Genomic DNA, 21,084 nt, shown 5'->3' with positions numbered 1-21,084 from the left:
CAGTCTGCTGAATACAACACTGAAAAATCCTCAAGCCACACTTTCTACCAATATCCTCTAAGAGGGAAGAAGTCCATATGAGCCAGTAATTAGATAAATCCTATGTTTTCCCCCCCTTTTTTAGAGAGAAAGTACATATGAAAATTCATCAAATTAGTATATGCATCACCGCAGTTATTTACTATGAACTTTAATGTTAAAGTAAGAAACTCCCAAACTAAAACTCAGGCTATATAACCTGATGTAGGCTAAATGTATTAAACAAAAAGCAAGAGATATGTGTCAGAAGACATGCACTGATTTATTTATATTTTTTTTTGGAACGTGATAAGCATTTAACAGCCCTCGCTATGTTCAAGAAGAAACTGCAGCAGAAGTCCTGACCATCCTTAAGCTTCAAGCACTTCAGGAAGCCAAGTATGGAATTCTAGGCTTTAGTGTACCTCTACCTTCTTTCCCAATTTTTTCTTCATGATTTTCAGCATGGATGTTACAGTAGTAGCCAAGCATTCCCTTGTCTATGGGGATTCTGAACATATCCCTTGACACTACAAGGAACGGGAATGGAATTTGCAGGTAAGAGAAGGAGAATTAGGGTATGAAGAATATAAGCTCTGACATGATAAAAGTTTACCATAATGTTTTCCATAATTCTGGGCAGTACCACTAAGCTTGTTCACTTCTGTATCACCTCAGTTCTGAACTAGCCGAGGAGTTTGAAGAGTTGCATGGACATTACAAGAAGAGTCATACTACACACGGGTGAATCAAGCCTTCCAAGTATCAGAAACATGTTAATTCCACCAAATATTACAGGAATGTATTTAAATATCAAAGCCTATAAGGTAGCTTTCTTGAATTAGCAGAAGATTATATTTCTGTGACATGTAATTGTTTGCCATGTTTTCCTACATTAATCTGACTTACTGTGTCTCCCCAGAAAAGAATTGCAGCTACAATATTTTAGGATGAACCATGTTTCAATCACTGGAAAAGACTCCATAGAACACATTTTTATTTTAGGAAATTCCTGTCTCAAACTGTTCTACATTCAAGTCCCTGCCCATGGAATTTCAAACTTCGATTATTTTTTTATACTACGTTTTCATTATTCACCATCACCCACTTTTACTTTCTAATTCCTTCACTAGAAGGTACTGTTATGGCTATAGCATGAGTCATATACTCCAGTCATTCCCAAAACTGTGATCTGAGGGATGAATATGGATTATGAAATAACATGATGCCAGTGATCCTCTAGTTTGCCACAGATCATACAGACAAAGACATAAAGCCTAATAGGTAGATGGCCAAATCCAATATCTCTCTGTAACAGCAAAGTGAAAGATTTGATTTTTATTTGCAGTATTAGGGAACAAGCAAGTTTAGCTACCACACAGGATATCCAGGAAAAAAAGCTAGACCAATCAAACATCACCACACCAAACCTTAAATATATGCTTGATTACTGAGGTTACAAAAGCTAAGCACAACTTCTGTACCTGCTCAAGATGCTAACTGTGTCTTTTCATTTTCAAAATCTGAGTGGCCTAGAATAAGGGCTATACAATTCCTGCATATGGATCATGTTGCTCCCCAAACCTTCCCATTTCTCAAGATTCCACTGGTACAGCAAAATTCAAAAAGGTGTGAAGGGTCCAGCTGGGAGTAGAAGAGTAAAGTTATCACTATATTCTAATCCTTTTCCTCTGCCAACCTGATTCCTTTAGAAATTAAAACTCCGTAGAGAAGCTTTTTCTCCTAAATCTTAGAAAGTACAATCATGAAATGAATGAAGCACTACAGTTTAAAATATTTATGCTTCTATAAAATTATTTAATGGAAAATTAAATTCTGGCTGAAGATGCTATTATATTTTATATGCTCTCAAAACCTTAATTTTTAGTATATATCTCTAGTGAGATCCTCAATAAGAGAAAATAATTTGAATAAAATTATAGTGGCTTTCATTGTTTATTCATAAAATAGATCTTATAGTCTACAATATATATAAATGCCCTTCAGCTACAGAAGCTCAAATTTTATAGTTTGTGTGTTTTTTATTCTTCATTTGAGGTTTTCATTTTTTAATGAGCACATTTCCAGTTAAATCAAATCTGTACCTATTCTCTTTTAGGATAATCTGACCACAAATATCAAGTATTACTCTCAATTTCTTGCCCAAAGAGAACTGGAAAATATATTAAACTCTATCTCCATAGACACTGCTACTGACAAAACTGAATACTCCTCACAGAAACGTTAAAAATGTAAACTATTAGAATATGAGGAATAAGATTTCAGATCTGGAAGATACATAATTTCCACGTAACAAAACCTCCTCTCTCAAATTTCATTTAAAATCCTAGGTATAACCACAGAACATGTAACACAAACTGAGAGTAGGGGGGGGAAATAAAAGGTATTTTATATTACGAAGTGTTATGCGCAAAATATTTTGGAATATGCCTTATTTTCTCTTTGGAAAAAAAAAAAAAGAGCGGGGGAAAAAAAATACGTCAGCTTCCAGTGATGAGGGATCTAAGCCAGACAACGAAGAAGTCAATGGGAATCTTCCCATTGCTTGGAGTGAAGGTTAAGTTGGACACTGTATCAGGAGAAGGGAATTATGCTCAGAGTAAAATGCCTCTGTAGATATGTGTGTGTGCGTGATGGATGGGCAATGTGTGTATATATATGGACAGACAGCCATACATATATAGACACACATGGTTACCACTCAGGGGGAGCAAGCAGAACAAGTGGAATGACTCTGCCTTTCACACAAGGTTGGCTCACTGCTGTCAGGGGTTGCTTGATCACACTACCAGATACACTTTTCATAAATATCACTGACAAAGTTAATATGCAAGAAAGGAACATTTCTCTTACTCCGATCGAAGATGCAATAATCAAATCATAAAACACAAAACCAATAGCCAATCCAGGTGAATAAGTCTGCCCATAGGCTTAATTCAAGCAAGCCATTCACTGAGCTATGTGATGGATCTGTCAAATCCAGTACAGCATTACAGACATACTAGCAACACCAAGTGAACATGCAATGACAAAATGACAATATGCCCCACTGCCATGCTTTGACTTGTTCTACCTCAGGAATACAAAACCTGATGACTTTGCTACTTGCTCTTCCTTCAGACTTGGACAGAAATCTAACAGCTATTTTTTATTTCTATTTTTAAAAATATTGCATGGAAGATGAATCAAAGCTGTACATACATTTTATTGACATCTGATTTAGTCTCTTTTGCACATCCTTACAATTATTTTTTCCAAGCATGCTAAGTTTAAAGAGTTTGGCAGACATGACTCCAGAATGGTGAAGAACTACATAGACCAGTAGGTCCCCTTTTAGCAGTTATAACAATTGGAAAACTTAGAAATATTTTAAACCTTGGCAAGTTAAACATGATTATTTGAATCCACTTCTGCAAAGACCTTCAAACCTTTAAGTGCAATTTAGGATGATGACAGATCACAGGGCATAGAGATTCAATTCTGCATTTTTTTTTTCAAATGTATTCAGCAATTGCATTGGTTGAAGAAAAGACTGGAGAGATCTGCAAAGTCTACCTCTGTTGTGAAATTGGGTTTAGGAGCACATGATCTGTCCTAACAAATACTTAGGGGTTTGCATGGATTGATTTCAGGATATTTCCTTGTCACCTGATTCTCCCCTCTGTATCTGTTCCTTGCCTATTTCCAGCAATATCTCCAACTGTGACAAACAAGGATACCATTTTATTTCTTCACTATAGAGCCCTCTCACAGTGATCATTATCCATCGACTTGGTGTATTGATTCTGGTGTCCCAAATCTTTCTGTTAACCTTTATTTTTAATTTACCAAAACATGTCTCCGATCCAAAGATTTCCTCTTTCCATCTCCTGACTTCAGAAGCATATCAAATATGGAAGATTGCCATTCATCATGTATATCAGTGGTGATCAAAAAAATAAAGCTTTTCTTACTTTTTTAATGAATATCAAGTAGTATTTCCATGATTTGTCACTGCTTCACTAGTAAATACTCACTGGTCCTCACTTATTTTCTCTGGGCATCGTTTTTTATATAAACAGTAATATAGTTCATGGATAATTAAATTAAATAGGGGCTCAAATGAACGTTAAGTGTATAAGGAAATATGGCATTTCACTGTCATCAGAGGAGAGCAGATGATTATTACATTGAGAAGAAAAGATACAAGCACTTGTACTGAACTATATTTCAGTACTTTCAATATTAGCAATTCACAAAAGTTGCTAAATTAAATTCATTTGAAAATGAACTAAAAGTTAATCAAATTAAAGAAACTCTAGTTGTGAGTAATCAGAGGTATCCATGTTTGCACATAGCTTCCCCATATGCAAAGAAAGGTTTGAGCAGATTGTTATTTGTTTTGTTCTCTATGCTAGTTTTGGGATTCGCTCATAAAGAAATTCAGTTGCAAGATTTGTAATTAAGACAAGAAACCATATTCATTTGGGGAAAGCAGATCGAAGATGAGGGTTAACCACATTTAAAGCAAGAAGCTAAATTAAAAAAAAAAAATTCCAAAAGAGATAAAGTTCATTTAAGATATTTAAAATTATGCAAGCAAAGACAGGTTATTACAATTCTAATTATACACAAAGTGTATCTAAAAATTAGACAATTTTTTTCCAAAAAATAATTAAGGATTTTAACAACTGCATTATTACTGATGCCATCTCCAGCTTCCTTTACAGCATTTAAGAGCACTATCTTCCTAGACAATTCCTTTACTTTTTTTTGTGAGCATAATTCTGATGTTGACTCTCTACCCATAGCAGAACATGTGACCAACTGATATTTTATCTTACAGCACTTGATTTGTTTTGTGAGAAGGTACATCACTTCATAATTAAAGCATTTAAAAGTCATCTTGATATTGTTCAGTTTCTCTAGATAATGCATAGGCTTTCAGAAATCCATTTACTCAGAGGAATAAACACCCTAGGAAAAGCTCCAGGGACACCTGAACGAGAGTTGGCAAAACCTGACTAACCACAGGAGGTTATTTAGAGTTTTGTCCTTTTGGTTTAGAAAGTTTTTAGAAGCAGGAGTTGATCTGCATTATAAGCTCACAGAAAAATACTCGAGCTGCAACATGCTAACACACCTTTGTGGAAATGAAATGAAACTACTGAGTAGCATTTCAACTGTGCAGGTTACCCTAAGTAGAAATCATACACTGCCAACAGAGTGCACACAGCACACGTCTGGTTGGAATTACTGACCCAAAATTAATAGAAAGTAGCTTGCTTACCTGTCTGACACAGCATGCCTCAGCCATACATGCAAATTATTTTATTCACATAACTTTAAAAAAATATATCTTCATTACCCAGAATAAGCACTTGAAAGGCAAATATGCATGCAGAGCATTGTAACATTCATACCATGGGACTTGGGTCTAAAAATACAGAATCCATGAACAGCACTTCAGTCTAAGAAATTGTGCACTAAAATTTCTTAATCTCTCGAGTTCTTTAAGAAACAGAAACATTTATAACATTGTCTAATTTAGCAACTAAAGAGATTTTTTTGGACACATATTCAAGGCTTAAGAAATGATCTCCACGATTCCAAGGGAAAATTTTCTTGTATCGGGTATTGAAAAGTGTGACCTTACTTCTCACTGCTATCGTGACACAAACTATGTATATGTCTCTGTCTGTCACGATATGCATCCTCCCTTTACAAGTGTACACTCTTCAAGTACTTGAGAAGCATTAAAGATAGAGTAGATTTTGTTAAGGGTAGAGCTTATGAAGAAAACATGGGATATTCTGCCTTCTCATTACAAAATCATGTGCACACACTGCAAAGACTTAATTTTATGCAATTTGACAAAATCCTATTCCTACTGAAGTCAACAGCAATTTAGACATTGACTTCCAAGGGGTTCCAATTTTCATCTTTCAAGAAGAGACACTAATTTACGTGACATCGCTCTTAGTTGATAGAAGTTAAGTCTTTGCATGTGCAGATTTTAATAATCCTTCATGTCTGATATTATTTCCTCCAAATGTGGTTTACATTTTGAGGCTAAAAATACAGAGCAAAAGAAGAAGAACTGATTTCTTTTTTTTCAGTATTGAAAAAAAAATCAAATGCCTGAAAAGAAAGCAAATGGAAAAAATACTGGTTTGCATTTGATAGTTCAAGCTGAGACACAGTTCATTCTCAATTTCTGCTGACTAAAACAATGTCAGTGGGAATTGAGGGCACTCGATAGGTTCAAGGTTCTAAATCAACTGAAATAATACTCCTAAGACAAATAATGATCTTTAGTAGCAGACCATCATGAATCTGTACATATATTTATCTCCATTGTACAAGGGTCACAGACATTAACTGGATGATCTACAGCTTGGGAATGTGCACATCTCATGCCTGATTCTCAATTAAGGCCTAAAATCTCTCAATTTACGGCTATTCATGGATTATAATAAAACAGCCTGCTTTAGATATCACAATTATCTGCAGAGCAACAAGACAGTTATGAGACTTCAACAAGGCAAATTTATAGGATCATCTTCAACTTCCACTGGTCAGATATTTATGAGCAGGAAATAAGGTCTTACCTGTCACTGTAGGCAGCTGCAGTGGCAGTGGCAGGCTGGGCATACCGGTAGGCAGCATAACCACCCTGAAACACAAACTCAGGCTCTAACTGGATTGCTACAGCACCTTAAATAACATTTTGCAAAATTTCACAACTGAAAAAGTACCATCATGCTGCAATTCAGTTAAGGGGTTAAATGCATAGGAAATAACTCAGTGAAACGTTAAGGAAATAGTTCAGTTAAGCAAAATCTATCGCCACAAACTTTGTAAGATTTGTCCCAGAGATCAGGAGAAACCAATGAACAATACTGATCAATGTAAGTTTCTTTACAGGACAATATTCTCCTCCAAGTTTTCAAGTAGCAATTGTTCTTATGAACGAGGTGGATGTACAGCCATAAAGCAATGCTGAACTTAAAAGACAAACTCAGCTAATAATGAACTATTTTTTTGGTACAAAATATGATTTATTATGCCTGGTTGATTAAACCTATGAATTTGTGCAGTCAATTAACACTTAATGTTACATAGGTTTCTAATTTATACATAAAATCATAATGAAGAAGCAAAACTCTCTTCTTCCATGAATTAACATTCAGCTGTATGTAACAGTAATTCCAGCTGTTCAATTAAGCAAACAGGACAAACAAACACACATTGGAAAGGAATTGTGTGCAGTGATGCATTGATTATCAAACTGTGAAAACAGCAGAGCTTCGTGTTCAATGGACCACGGTGTTATATCAACCATTTCAAAATGATCTCAGCATGCCAATTAACAGGCACAGCCCAAGCTCTGCAGATAACACAAACACGATTTACGTCCCAATTAGAATCCTCCCCCCATCACCCTCTGGGACAGGGGGTTGCTGTAGTGCCTTCCTACCCCCACCTTAACAAAGAGCTGAATAAGACAGTATCAGTTTGCTCAGCTTTGACTAAAATCCACTCTTTTGCTGAAGTGTCTGCTTTAATGGATTGATTTTTCCCTTGTTTTTGGAAAGTTGCCTTCACGCAGGATGTTATGCTCAAGCATGAAGAATAGGCCACAATGTGTCAGCCTTTACTGTAACAGTAGTGCATTTTTACTGCAGCAACTTTTGTGGGTTTTCTAGCTTGATTTTACAAATAAAAATCCCCTCTTTTTCAGAAAAGCAATTTCAACTACGTTTACAAACTATTTCCCCTTCTGCCACATTGATGGGTGGAATTACTTTCATCCCTAGCATGTGTAAACCCTTTGTGGGTTTGCAGATTTGTAGCAGGTTGGGGTTGGAAATCAATCGTTCAGCTGATAATGCCACATCACCCTAAGAATAAACAGACATTTAACATATCCTGACAGCTCATCAGAAACTCCAGGCTTGGAATTGTCAACTGACTTGAGGAACATTCTTCCTGATTTTTTTTTTCAAGTGCTCACACAGAGAACAGGACATTTCCCTCCCTGCTCCTGGTCAGCTCCCTGCCAGCAGCAATTGTGTCCCACAGCCCCAGGAATCAGGCAGGGATGAGGTTTACCTAAGATCCTACGTGCTCTCTGCTTTGCTCTAATCTGCTTCTCTGTGTGCACACACAGAGCCTGGGAGAGAAAATACTTTCTCATTTTGGATCATTGGATTTTTATAAACCAATAGAAGGCTATTACTGTCAAAAATGTATAAGAGGCACATATTGCTTGCAGGTATGTTGATCTAGGCCTTCAGATGTCAAATCATGTCACCCAGTGCAAACAGAGCCAATAAACAGCAAGGCTGAGAAGAGATGATGCAAGCTGCACACTTGGTCTGGCCTCTGCCACAGGGAGAAAGGTGAGAGATGAGACAAATTTATCTCTTCTCCCCCCTGGTTTTGGAGGACTAAATAGAGCACCATTTGGTTTTTTCCCCTGAGTGCTGATATGAGGGAGCACAAATGCTAAAAGCATGAAGAAGATGTTAAAGTCGTTTCCATGGTCCAGTCCTGACAATGTGTGGCAGACTGCAAGTCAACCTGCAGTATGACCTGATTCTGTGCACCATGTGTAGGACTCCTTGGCTTGTCCTGCTGTCCATTCCTAGAATCTCTGACTGAAAACTGAAAGGCACTCCATGTCAACCCAACTATGCACATCACAGCTCCCACCACGGTCTGGAACCAAGCACAGACCCCATGAATCAGATGAGGCTGACACAGGCTGCTCTGAAATCTGTGGCTGGTGGCTCTGTGAGGATTGGTGTTCTTTATTTAACTAGCACCAAAAATCAGTCAGGCTGTGATGACAAACCCTTCCTCACTCCCTAAACATAAAAGCTACATTCCTTTGATGCTTGTATTTTGCCTTACTTCCATCGAAGAATTTGTGCTCAACAATGAAGCTCAACTCTGAACTTTATGAAGATGTTTTGGAAATGACAATCAGGCTGACATTTGTGAGAGCCCTGGAAAGAATGAATGTAAAGCAAGACAAATAAAAAGAGATTGAAGTTATTGAATTTGCCTGAATTCTTTGGAGAACTTACATGCAGGATGTATTTGGAAAAATTCCCTACCAGCCCATGTCATGAATTCATTATTTTAAAATAAGCTATCATAAATTACACATAAAAACATTCTTAAGCAAATGATTTTTATGGGGTTTGTGTTCTGTAATTTTGGTGTCATACTAAGTTTTCTTTTTTTTTTTTTTTTTACCACAGTTACTTCAGGTGATTTATTACTGCAAGTAATTGTACTTGAGGTACACTTTACATTGGGAATGGGAATCTGATTTAAAGCCCTGAGCTCAACTTCTGTGACAAGTTCTACTTTACAATTTTTCTCTAATTTTGAATTTGGCTGAAGAACACACTAGCAATCTTCACCACATATACATCTCTTGAGTAACATGAAATATTTATCTTCATGCCTTAGACTATATTGCAAAAAAAAATATTTAGAACTAAATTATGTAATAATTACATAACAATAAATAACACTTTTCAGTTCCTATGTATTAGAAATATTTTAGGAATGTTCCCTCCCCCCCCAGTCTGTATATTCAGACAGAAAGGACCTGACTGTTATGCTTTAAATTGTTTTGAAAATTCAGCTGAAATAATAAATTCAGATAACATAATGAAAAAATATGTACTGCCTTATCTGTGCTCCCATATTTGCTACTTGCAAAACAATGCTAAAAGTCAGTTACAGCAGCTTAAGTAGTTTTAGAAATTAAGAATAGTGTCACTACACTACAAAGTCACTACCTATGACTCTGTGACAGAGTCTGGAACATAAGATGCAACTGGTGGACAATTTTTGTCACTTATACACACAGAATCTATTTTCTCCCATAATTCTTTGGGTATTAGTATGGTTTTACATGAGGCTCCATTCAGTGCAAGGAGGTTTTTCCATCAGTCAGTGTGCCATACCTGTGGGAACTTATTGCCTTGCACAGGCTCTTGCAACACTGCTCTATAAAGAAACAGAAATGGAATGATTTGAATGAGTGAGGAAACAAGGATGGAAAGAAAGATGTAAGGAAGGAATTTAGGCAAATTCCCCAGAGCAACTCATTTGAATTTTCCTCTCAATGTTTTGTACATCTCCATGGCTCAGACAAACAGAAAAAAAGAGCATTTGGGATCTGTCAAAGAGCAGGAGCCAATTGTTACAGAGAAATCTTGATCAATTTTAGAGAGAAATCACACTCATTTTAGATAAAATGGAAATGAACAGAAAATGAAATGCAACTGAATTTTTAACGGAAGTTTGTACATCTGCAGGAAGACTCATTTCCACAGAAACAACTAATACAAACAGACAGCTAGAGATTTTACAAACCCACACAAACCTGTGTGCACCTCCTCCTGAAATACCTAAATTGCTTTTTTTCATGTGAATGTAATGCATGCACTGTCAGTGCTTATTGTAGACATGTGAACTAACAGACTCTAAATGATAAGCAATTTTTGTTATGTTTGCTTATTAGCAACATATTAAGTATTTTATATGACTGTTGAGGATCAATTTTCCTTAATTTTTACAGCCTGAACTTCCTTTCACTTAAGGATCTCCAAGTATTTTGTGAACATAAATTAATCAAGGTTCCAAACCTCTTGTAGTCCTGAGAATTATACCTGCCTTGTTAGCTACAAGTCAAGGAATGGTACTAAAAGTGACATGAAGAATACCCAGAGCTGCAGAATACATTCACCTCAGTCCTCCATTCATGTGCTATTGAGGTTTAAACAGCATTTGTTCTGCTCATGGAGTAAAACTTTGACTGGGAAAATTAAAAATAAACTATCCACTACCTCTTTGTGCTGGCTTAAACTCTAGAACAGCCCTTTGTGAAAGGCTCGTGGTATTTCTACATCAAGTTCCCAGAGGCATCTGTTGCCTTACAAAAGCTCTTGATAATATATCCAAAACAGACACCACCTGCATTAATTTCAACCAAATACAATCACCAGAACTGGTCTAACATTTTTTTTTTAATGTACTGTTTATATCACTTATAAAGAGCAGAGATTAAAAGACTTTTCATCATTAGTTATCCAAACTTTTGACAAGGTATCATGGAGTGTTCCAGCACTTAAAGCACTAGAAGGAACAACCCACTGCTCCCTGGAGACTGTTTTGCCTTTGGAAAAGTCGTTTCTCTACTTCTCTAGTTCTTTTTCTGTGAGTCACAGGAAATGGCACATCCTGCCACTTGCAAAACATAAAATATCTTTGGTACTTGAAAGAAAAACTTGAGTGCTATCTGCATATGTTTGCTTTTCCCATCACAACAGTGCCTTCCAGGGCATCTGATGGCATCAATGGACTCCTGCCTAGGTCAAAGGGATGTTGCTTAGATAATTCCATCTGCTTTTCCCTTGGGAAACAAATATGTGGCTCCATATTCCATGCCAGCCTAGCTTTGAGCCAAAGGTGATGGCAGCAGCTATTGGTAAGTCTCATTCCACACCCCTGACCACAAAACTCTGCTTTATTCTTTGCTCAGCAGCTCACAAAACCAAACATCTCAAGACTATATGTGGACATTTTAAGGTGGACTTTGACCAGCTGCAGTATCACAGGGCCAGAATCCTGAGAACAGCTCAGAAAATCCTGCTGGGAACAGCAAGGCTGACTAATGGCCATGGCCAAACCACATTACCCATGGACTGCTGAAGCTGGTGAGGACAGAGTTCACAAGGTTCTCGTGTTTCTTGCCTTCTCACATTTTAGGTGTGGATTGAAGACTGACATATTCTGAAAATGTTCTTCATGACTGGTAAAAAAAACCTCAACAGATTTAAGACAAAGCAGAGCTAAAGTGTGGAGCTATTATTCTAACTGCATATTTCAGAGTCTGTTACTATTTTTGCTTCGTTTTGTGGAGTATATTTTCTTATTTTCACAGGTGTCAATCTTCATCTAGGAACTTCTATATTTGCTGGCAGGCAACTTTAATTCTCTTTTAATGACTTTTTCTCTTAGTGAATCAATACTTAATTTTAAAAGGTCTTCCTTACTTCCTAATAATCTCCTTTATTTTTCCTACTCAGAGGCACATTTAAAAGGGAATCCAATAGCTCAGCTATTTCAGAAACATTATTACATTCCATATAGAATGATATGAAATACAGAATATATTATATTACCTCTAGAATCATGGCTGTTGAGTTTTCACCTCAAACTGTACTTTCCACCTATTTTAATATTTCTATTCTCTTCCACTGAGCCGTATTAACAACCCTGGCTCTTTGTTGTTCCTGGTTCACCCTGCAGTTTTTACCCAACCAGAATCTTTTTGTGTCCTCCCTCTTTCCTTTCCACTAAATCAAGCCACCAAATGCTATGTTCATAGCTAGTTATGCAAAGAATAGCACAATCCATATTGCTTTTGGTTCTCAGTGTCATCAGAGCAGAATGAAACTCACTTTGTTATATTCATTAATGCATATTTTTGATCTGATTTTTGAGTACTGTGTGCTTTTTGTTTTGCTTTCTATGGTATTTTCAAGGTTCCTTTCTCTCCAATCTACTATTAAACCCTACATTGTTTAAATTTTTTTCTCCTTTTTTTTTTTTTTTTCCACAGAGCATTTGTCCTTTCATAAAGCTTCAGCTTTGCACTTAAAATGAAATTCTGAGTAGAACTGTGCTATAAACAACTGGGATTTCATAAATAACTTTGTCTGCTGCAAAGTAGTACGGTAAGAACTAATACACTGTGGATTGTAAAGTTTCAGTTGATTTATGCCATCTCTCTCTCCCTCCCCTGCAAATGTTTTATATGCAAGAAAGCACAAATGTGAAGAAAAATTAACTATAAAATAAGAAGCTTTGTGTACTATAAAAATTTAAACACTTCCAGAAGAGTGTTTTAATTCTGTCAACTGCTGTACAGGTAAACATTCTGTTGCACTACAGGAACTAAGAAATGCAATCAGAAATATGAAGATGCAGCAGAGTGAAAACCAATGTGTGAGTAGAGTTATTCTGTTTTCTAATGCACAGAACTATTGCAGACAACAAAACTGAGGCTATACTAGAAATTAGCCATTTCTTTGGTATCTTCCTCATTGAAATCACATACCATTTGAAACAAAACAAAGTTCTGTGAGAGGGTGTGAGACCACCTAGACCCAGTATTGTCAGTCACCCAAAGAGTTATCCCTGGTTTTCAGCAGCAGTGGATTCAAACCCACAAACTGCTCCATTAATATTTAGTTCCCACCTCTACTAGCACATTAAGCCAACCTGAGAGAGATGTCATGTTGCCTTTCGGATTTTTGGGGTGATAAACTGGGCAAAATGGATGTAAAATTCTTCTGACAGTTTGAAGGAACATGAAAATTGGAAAACACACTTGAAGAAATTTCAAATTGTACCATGTACCCTACATAGCTCCAAAACTGAGCAGCAATGTGCAGCACATTTCACTTGAGCAAGGCTTTGGCCAAATGTTGTAAAGAATATGGGACTGATAATAACACTAAGTACACAAGTGCATAGAGAGAATTTTAACCCTTGCTCATTTATTTTAAATATGGTTTTTATTTGCACAAATGAATTTTCAGGTAAGCATCAGCCTTTCTACCTCCATCAGAAGAGCAAAACCTACTTCATCCATAAATTCAAACTGTTTTCCCTCTTTATATAAAACTTATTTAAAAAATCTCCTCCCTTGGAAAGAGTTCTAGAAGACGTTTTCCCTCTTTATATAAAACTTATTTTAAAAATCTCCTCCCTTGGAAATAGTTCTAGAAGATTGCTGATAATGAACACAAGGGATGTTTTCTAACATTCCCTGTTTAATTTTTAACATTCATACAAATTTCAACTCATCCATCTTGCTGCATCACAACAGGGACAGTACAAGTAGGTTAGAGAAAGTTGTGTGGTGAAACAAAGATGATACCTGTAACTTAGGACCAGATTGCTTTATTAAAATAACAACAAATTACTTAGTAGCAAAAAAATATTTTGCATCTACACATTAAGGTATAAGAATTAATTATTTTAGAAGAGGGAAATTCAGCCTCAACCACCTGAAACCTCTTGCACACTCAGACATAAGTCGCTTCTTTGTATACATTCAAGGTAAAGAGTTCAGTAGTGGGAAGAAACTTATAAAAATACTATTTAAAAGGAAATCGGTGAACAATTAGGTGAGTGGATAACGATGGATCTAGGACTATAAATCCTTCCTAACAAATAAACCAGTTCTTATATCATGAGCAGTCTCTACCCATTCTTTTTAAACTGAATTAAGTGGATTTTAAAAGTGCAGCTGGAAATCTACTCAGATTACAGACAATACACAGCCATATCTTAGACTTACTATGTCAATAAGCTCTGCTATCATCATGGCACCTACACATACTCAGTGTTGGCTGGATTTGGGAAACCTATCTCTCTCCATAAAGTATTTTCATACTTCAAGTATTAATAATACTCAGCTTGCCTTGATTTGATTTTATTTTCAAAAGGGCTTTTGGGGACTTGCAGAAGAATGTTTCTGCTTTGCTTTATTTCTCCTTTGCACTTCAATTACGAAGGGAGTTGCCCTTACACACACACACACACACACACACACACACACACACACACACACACACACACACACACACACACACACACACACACACACACACACACACACACACACACACACACACACACACACACACACACACACTCACTCCACATCTTTTTGCATTCGTTCAGCATTTGATTGAAGAGTTAATTCAGCTCCACTGAACAATGATAGATGTAATGAACAGAAAGGTCTTCCAATGTGAGAGATATTCTTCTCAATTCTTTCTGACAGGCAAGGGATGGTAAATAGACAAAACAGAGTCAAGCTAGGCAGGAAACTTGTAAAAAGAATGACTCTGGTAATGTACAAGGACAGCATGCACATCAATGAATACTTACATAAATGTCTGCACCATAAAATCCATCCTGGTATACAACACTGCAAGGATGCACACACAAAGAAAAACATCCATATTAGTGCATTTCCACATGCAAATGCCACCAACCCCTGCACAGCTGAGGTTAGTCTCGTCACAAGAACAGAGGGAAGGGGGAAGGAAGGCACTCTTCACATTGGTTAAGGAGGTTGGTAATAATTATCAGAAGTGAAACTGTACCAAAACTAACATCTTATAAAGTATGCCAGATGCTTAGTCAAAGGGAGGCAAAGCATGGCAGGATTGGAAAAGACTTTTCACAAGGTTTTGGGGATTTTCCTTTTTTTTTTTTTTTTAAATTTTAGAAACCACATATTGGCAGGATTTTTTTCTATAGAAATTTTTGGTAGGCCAATCCTACAATTAGTTTTAGTACATTAACAAAAAGCTAACACTTGAAGCACTACTTTCTCGTCCTGCAATTCTGCCGACCCTCTGAAATGAAGCAATAGATCTCATCACTTAGATGGAAAACAAAACACAGCAGAAGTTTCTATGGTGATTGGAGTGGGTGAAAGAATTATGCTGGTGGTATTCTACCCATTGGGTCAAATCTCAATACCTCAATGTACACAGAGGTGAGAGAATCCATAGGTACTGCATTGTTGGCTTGATGCACATTTCCAATAGTGACAACAGGTCTGTTGAGAATGTCATGGTGTTATGAAAAAAGTATTGACTTTCCTTACTCGATCTTTTTACAACTTTGTCAAATGTGCCAATGGTTCTGAGCTCCCCTGCACTTTTGGTTGGATACATTACCACTTGTTATGCCAAAAATAATGTAGTATTGTTATGGTGCTGTTGGTTGGATACATTACCACTTGTTATGTCAAAAAAAATGTAGTATTGTTATGGTGCTTTTAACAGTTCATCCAGAGACTGTCACATTTCAGCTAAGATAAATCATCAGTGTAGATAGTGCAAATTTCAGATTCTAAACCCTTCAAGATAAATGACACAGTAGGACAAAGACAGTTTCAATGATTACACTAAATAAAACTGGAACTACACAACAGTGGCCTACCAATTACACACATTATGTAATTCCTGCAATTTTACATTCATTTGGCAGTTGAAATGGCTATTTCCACTATCAGAATCAACCCAAGCTGTTTCAAGAGCTAAATATGAGAGCACACAATAGGTTCTTTTGCAGCAATATTTTCAATTTAGGAGTACTATTATCTAGGAATAATAGTTATTACCAAGTTGCTAGCCTAAGCTGCTTTGCAATTCCAACAAGAACTTTCATGTCAGAAATATAACTGATCTATTGAGGTCAATGACCAAAACCCACAGGGCTGAGCTGGTATGTGTTTAAGTCAGAATCACTTGAGAAAATCATAAATATGTATACATGCACACAAGCGACATGGATAAAACCACACTGATGATAAAAGTTTGCTATGGAATAATAATAATGTGTGAGAGACTGAGAGAGCTGGGCCCGTTTAGTCTAGAGAAGACTGAGAGAGGATCTCATCATTACATATAAACATCTCAAAGGCAGGTGTCAAGAGGATGGTGCCACATTCTTACCAGTGGTACCCAGTGACAGGACGAGGAGTAATAGCCATAAACTAAACCACAAGAAGTTCCACCTCAACAGGAGGAAGAACTTCTTTCCATTGAGGCTGGCAGCAAACTGGAACAGGTTGCCCAGGGAGGTCATGGGGTCTCCTGCTATGGAGACATTCCAAACCCACCTGGATGCATTCCTGTGTGACCTGCTCTAGGTGACCCTGCCTTGGCAGAGAGGTTGGACTAGATGATCTCCAGACGTCCCTTCCAATGCTAATGATTCTGTGATAACTCAGCTCCATTTAAATCAGAGTCTGCCATTTGTTTCAGTAGGGTCAGACCTTTACCCAGGTATTTTTCTATGTATTATATCTGCAGAGCAAAATATGCAAAACCTGGTCTACACTGGCAGCTTTCAGAGAGCTTGTTATTTACATTGCAGTGCACCTTTACTTTGGTTTTGACAGTCTGATTAGCTCAAAACATTCCATGTTTCTCTTGTACCTGTTGCATGTAAGAAATAAACCATTCCAGGTGACTGAGGTAGGAGCACACAATTGTGAACAACATGGAAGGAGTTTCACGAGATGATACAAAAATACACAAAAAACTTTACTGAAGATGTAGGCCCCACAGCCACAACCTTCAGTTCCTAATAGCCCTGTGCCACTCCTGCAGGGAGATGGTGGAGGAGTTGGGGAAGGTGTTTTGTGTTCTTTCTCTGTTACTAACCATCTAATTGCACTTCAGTAGGCAATAAACTAAATTAATTTTTCAAGTCAGCCTGTTTTGCCCAGGATTGTAATTGGTAAGCAATGTCTCTGTCTTCATCTCAATCCCAGAGCTTTTTCTATCTTACTTTCTCCCCCTATACTCTTGAGAAGGAGGAAGGAGAGTGCAGCTGAGTGAGGGTCTGGCAGCCACCCAAGGTCAACCCACCACAGTACATTAAAACATAGTACTCTCAATTACTATTAAACATTGCTATTCAGCTAATAATGCTTTCAAGAGAATATATGTCAGAAAGGAGAACCTTTTTTCTTCCTTCTCTTGGTGATCTGTGGATATACAGGGAAGATAAATAGGGGCTGATAAATTTTTCATTACTAAGTGCAGCTGGTTGTAATGTTGAACAGGTTCCTTCACCCACCTCAGTCTTCCTTTTACATATAATGCTCAGTCATGTCCAGACAGAAACCTATTTTGAATTCTAAATATGCAACCACTTGATAAATACAATGCTGAAAAAATGTACCCATCACTAAAATGAGACATATCTGCACAACTCTATCATTAAACACGGTCAGTACTAAGATGAAGTGACAGAATCAGGCCTGAGTGTAACAGTCCCAAGCAGGACTTGCACTACAAAAAATATCAGCTGATTTTATCTTATTTCCAATGCCTATGGTCTTGTATTATGATAGTGATGTCAAATAAAAACCCCTTCTGCTATTCCTGAAGTTTGAAGAAGTGTTAATTCTTCACACTTTGATAAGATTTTTCAGAGAATATTTCCTCTATTTGCTGTCCTTGACTTCAGTCACATTTGTTGACTCCTGGGACAGAATCTTACCAGTGGAGTCAAACGTGTTTTGTAACAGCCTTCAGCAGAAGGACAAAGTGTAAACCACCAAGAACTGTGTTTTGCTCTTGAGCTTTTCTTTCCATCAGTCTGTAATTTTCCAAAGGATAATTTGCTTGGCTTATCACCCCTTTTCCTTTCTCTGAAGCTGTAAGCAGAAAACAGATATGCCTTGAGCATGGGAAGAGACTGAAGGCATCACACAAGGATCCATCTTGCCACAGCTCCTTTTACACTCTGGATTACAAAATTGTCTTGGCAGTCAGATAAATCTTATGCTCCTTGTAAACCAATACAAGGTCTTCAAATAACCACATTACTGAAATCTGAATTTCTTCACCCAGGAGTGTTAATATGTTAACACACTACCTGGAGGAATTTAAAAAGAACAACAAATTTGGGGAATTTATTCTGTAATTTTACTGTGCTAAGGAAAATTCAGACAAGTGAGAAATCTTGATTTAATAAGAAAATCTGTATCTAAATAACATCATATGTGGCAATCATTTCCTGAAATTATTTTCTGCAAATATGAAACCGTTTCCTCACCAGATATTATACATCTGACTTTCATGGATTTGGCTCCTTTACTTAAGCCTTATAATCAATTTTTGTAACTATATTAAGACAAACACTTCACTAGTTTAGATTCCACCTTTATAATATCCTGGGAGGACTACATCTGTCTTCATTATCATTTTTCTATCCTCATCTTTCAAAAGGATTGGGTTGACTAATCTATCAATGACATAAAAAGACAGTTCTTGACTGCACAAACCTTAGCTGAGTAACTTCATAGCAGCTGAATATCTATGGCCCTCAGCCACACACAGCTCCCACACAGGGTAACATACATAACCCAAGGCAGATTCAGTGTATGGAGTGATGGATTCAGGGTAACAAATGGGCATTACAACCAGGATTTAATTCGCTGCAATAAGAATCATGGTTACAGTTCACCATTACCTCTTCATCACAAATAAAAAAAGCAGCTGAGGAACAAAAGTTCCCTGACTGCTGGTAGGGTCACCTTCACTGTCCTACACATTTTCCAGATTTCCTGTTGGAAATCATCTTTTACATGAAACCTTTTACATGAAGTGTTCATGAAACAACTAATAGAAGAGATGCAACTACAACCTGATTTAAACCAAAGACTGACAAAGTAAAACCTTTCAACACACTAACAACACAATTTTCACTGTTGCAAACATAGAACTGAAACCCTTGTATGAGGCAGTTTCAACTTTTTAGGATGTTCTCTAATTCCAGGTTCTTGTCTTTCCAGTTTCAACATTTTTCTGCCATGAACAAGTTACATTATCCTCTTTGGAAAATTAATTGAGGACATTGCTGCAGAGAACAAAGCTGGAAGACATAAATCACTACACACTGGCAAAACACATTTTTTTTGTTCTAACAACTGCACAGATACACAGCACAAAGTAAGAGGAAGTCTCTGTGAGCCTAAGGAAATGTACTGGGAAAAACCCGTAATCACTGTAGTAGATGTTGTAGCTTATACTAATCATCCTTCTTTCTTAAATTCAGAGTAAGTGTTGGAAAATAAAGCTGCTTTTTATTTTGAATCAGAATGTTGCACTTCAAAATATTTAATAAGGGGAACAGTTTTTGCATAGCCTCTGTTACTTCTCCTCCACCCTCCCCCCAGTTTCACAATTTTATTTAGGGTTAGGTTTTCCTATTCTTCTTCTCAAAGACTAAAAAAGGGCATTGCTACCCTTTGATTTCCTAGAACATATCAGAAGTAGGGATACAGACTGAAAGCTTCTCTGGGAGCTTCACCAGAACTGAAAGGAGCAGAGGGGAAATGTGAAGACAAAGTCATCACACACTAAACTTTGAAGAACTGGAGGCAAATGATGCTGGAACAGAAGAGCTTCTCATTAGTTTTACTAATACTGCTGTCTACTACTGCTATCCTGCCAGATATAGTGACACTGGGATTTTCTGACAGCAGAATAAAGATGGAGCTTCACACTCATCTTGTTTTACTATTTGGTGAATGAACCTCAAAAATGCTGACACACTAGTTGCTGCAGAGACCAAAAGAAACTGCAGGCATCAAAATGGGATAGTTTGCCAAAGAGAAAAAAACCTGCTACTTTGTCTTTTCATTTGGCAATGGATGGAATTTCAACTCCATCCCAAATCTGCCAGAGGAGTATCTTTACTAGCAGGTCCTGCTTTATTAGGACATTTCTTACATCTTTAGTAGGCAGTTTGGCAATAAAATAGATAATCCCAGAAAGACAGAGGTGAATGCTTTCACATTGATGTCTTGTGGGTGCTTTTATAATTTAAAAACGTTTTTGTGTAAAACACTATCTAGTACCCAGAGAGAAGCTGCAAGATCACAGGAGCAGTAGGCTCAAATCTTCCCAACATGGAAGACATCCCAAGAAAGCATGTATGAAAGGGATAGAGTCAGTTTAAAACAGTAACTGCTTTGTTCCTCAAGCAAGTCACCAATCTTGCTGTGCAACTCCCAGGGAGCCCCCTAAGCTCACAGCTCCACAGCAACCTCCTCCTTTATCTGATCACTGTGTTCCTCCCATGCTACATGTGACCATCTCTAGTTCCCCCTTCTCCTGCAGCACAGTGCTGGGGCTAAGCTTGCCATGCTCTTTAATTTTCAGTGTTCAGTATCCTCCCACAAACGAAGCTTTACTCCCTCATTTCAGTGTCACTGGGGTTTTATGGCACATAAATGAATTATACATATATGTGGTTATGAGCAAGCTGCACGTTCTAGTATTTGAAGGCATTAGAAATGATGCCACAGATGCTAAAAATGAAGTATTTTCCATGAGCTAATAAACAAGACGCTATCTCGTGGAATTAGTGAAATGCCTCACTTGCAAGTAAAGGATCCATTAATTACTGAGGTAGTGCTGTGTTTCT

The 21,084-nt window shown here is 37.2% G+C and overlaps 1 protein-coding gene across 10 annotated transcripts in view; it reads right to left on the bottom strand.

Annotated features, from left to right (window-relative positions):
• Positions 1 to 21,084, bottom strand: part of RBFOX1 (RNA binding protein, fox-1 homolog (C. elegans) 1) — a 124,603-nt gene that overhangs the window by 24,029 nt on the left and 79,490 nt on the right. For 8 of the 10 annotated variants that reach the window (XM_009075333.1, XM_009075332.1, XM_009075331.1 and 5 more), the window contains 2 exons: positions 15,013 to 15,052; positions 6,630 to 6,694 (listed from right to left, as the gene is read on the bottom strand). In XM_009075333.1, the coding sequence (XP_009073581.1) occupies positions 6,630 to 6,694; positions 15,013 to 15,052 (105 nt within the window). Of the gene's footprint in view, positions 1 to 6,629; positions 6,695 to 10,007; positions 10,051 to 15,012; positions 15,053 to 21,084 lie in introns of all 10 variants that reach the window. The other 2 variants (XM_009075340.1, XM_009075341.1) reach the window with 1 other exon arrangement.

This window comes from Acanthisitta chloris, unplaced genomic scaffold (genome assembly GCF_000695815.1).
Source record: "Acanthisitta chloris isolate BGI_N310 unplaced genomic scaffold, ASM69581v1 scaffold13145, whole genome shotgun sequence".
Classification (NCBI taxonomy): domain Eukaryota; kingdom Metazoa; phylum Chordata; class Aves; order Passeriformes; family Acanthisittidae; genus Acanthisitta; species Acanthisitta chloris.
Note: the sequence above shows the minus strand (reverse complement) of the source record. Positions and strands in the feature narration are given on the sequence as shown.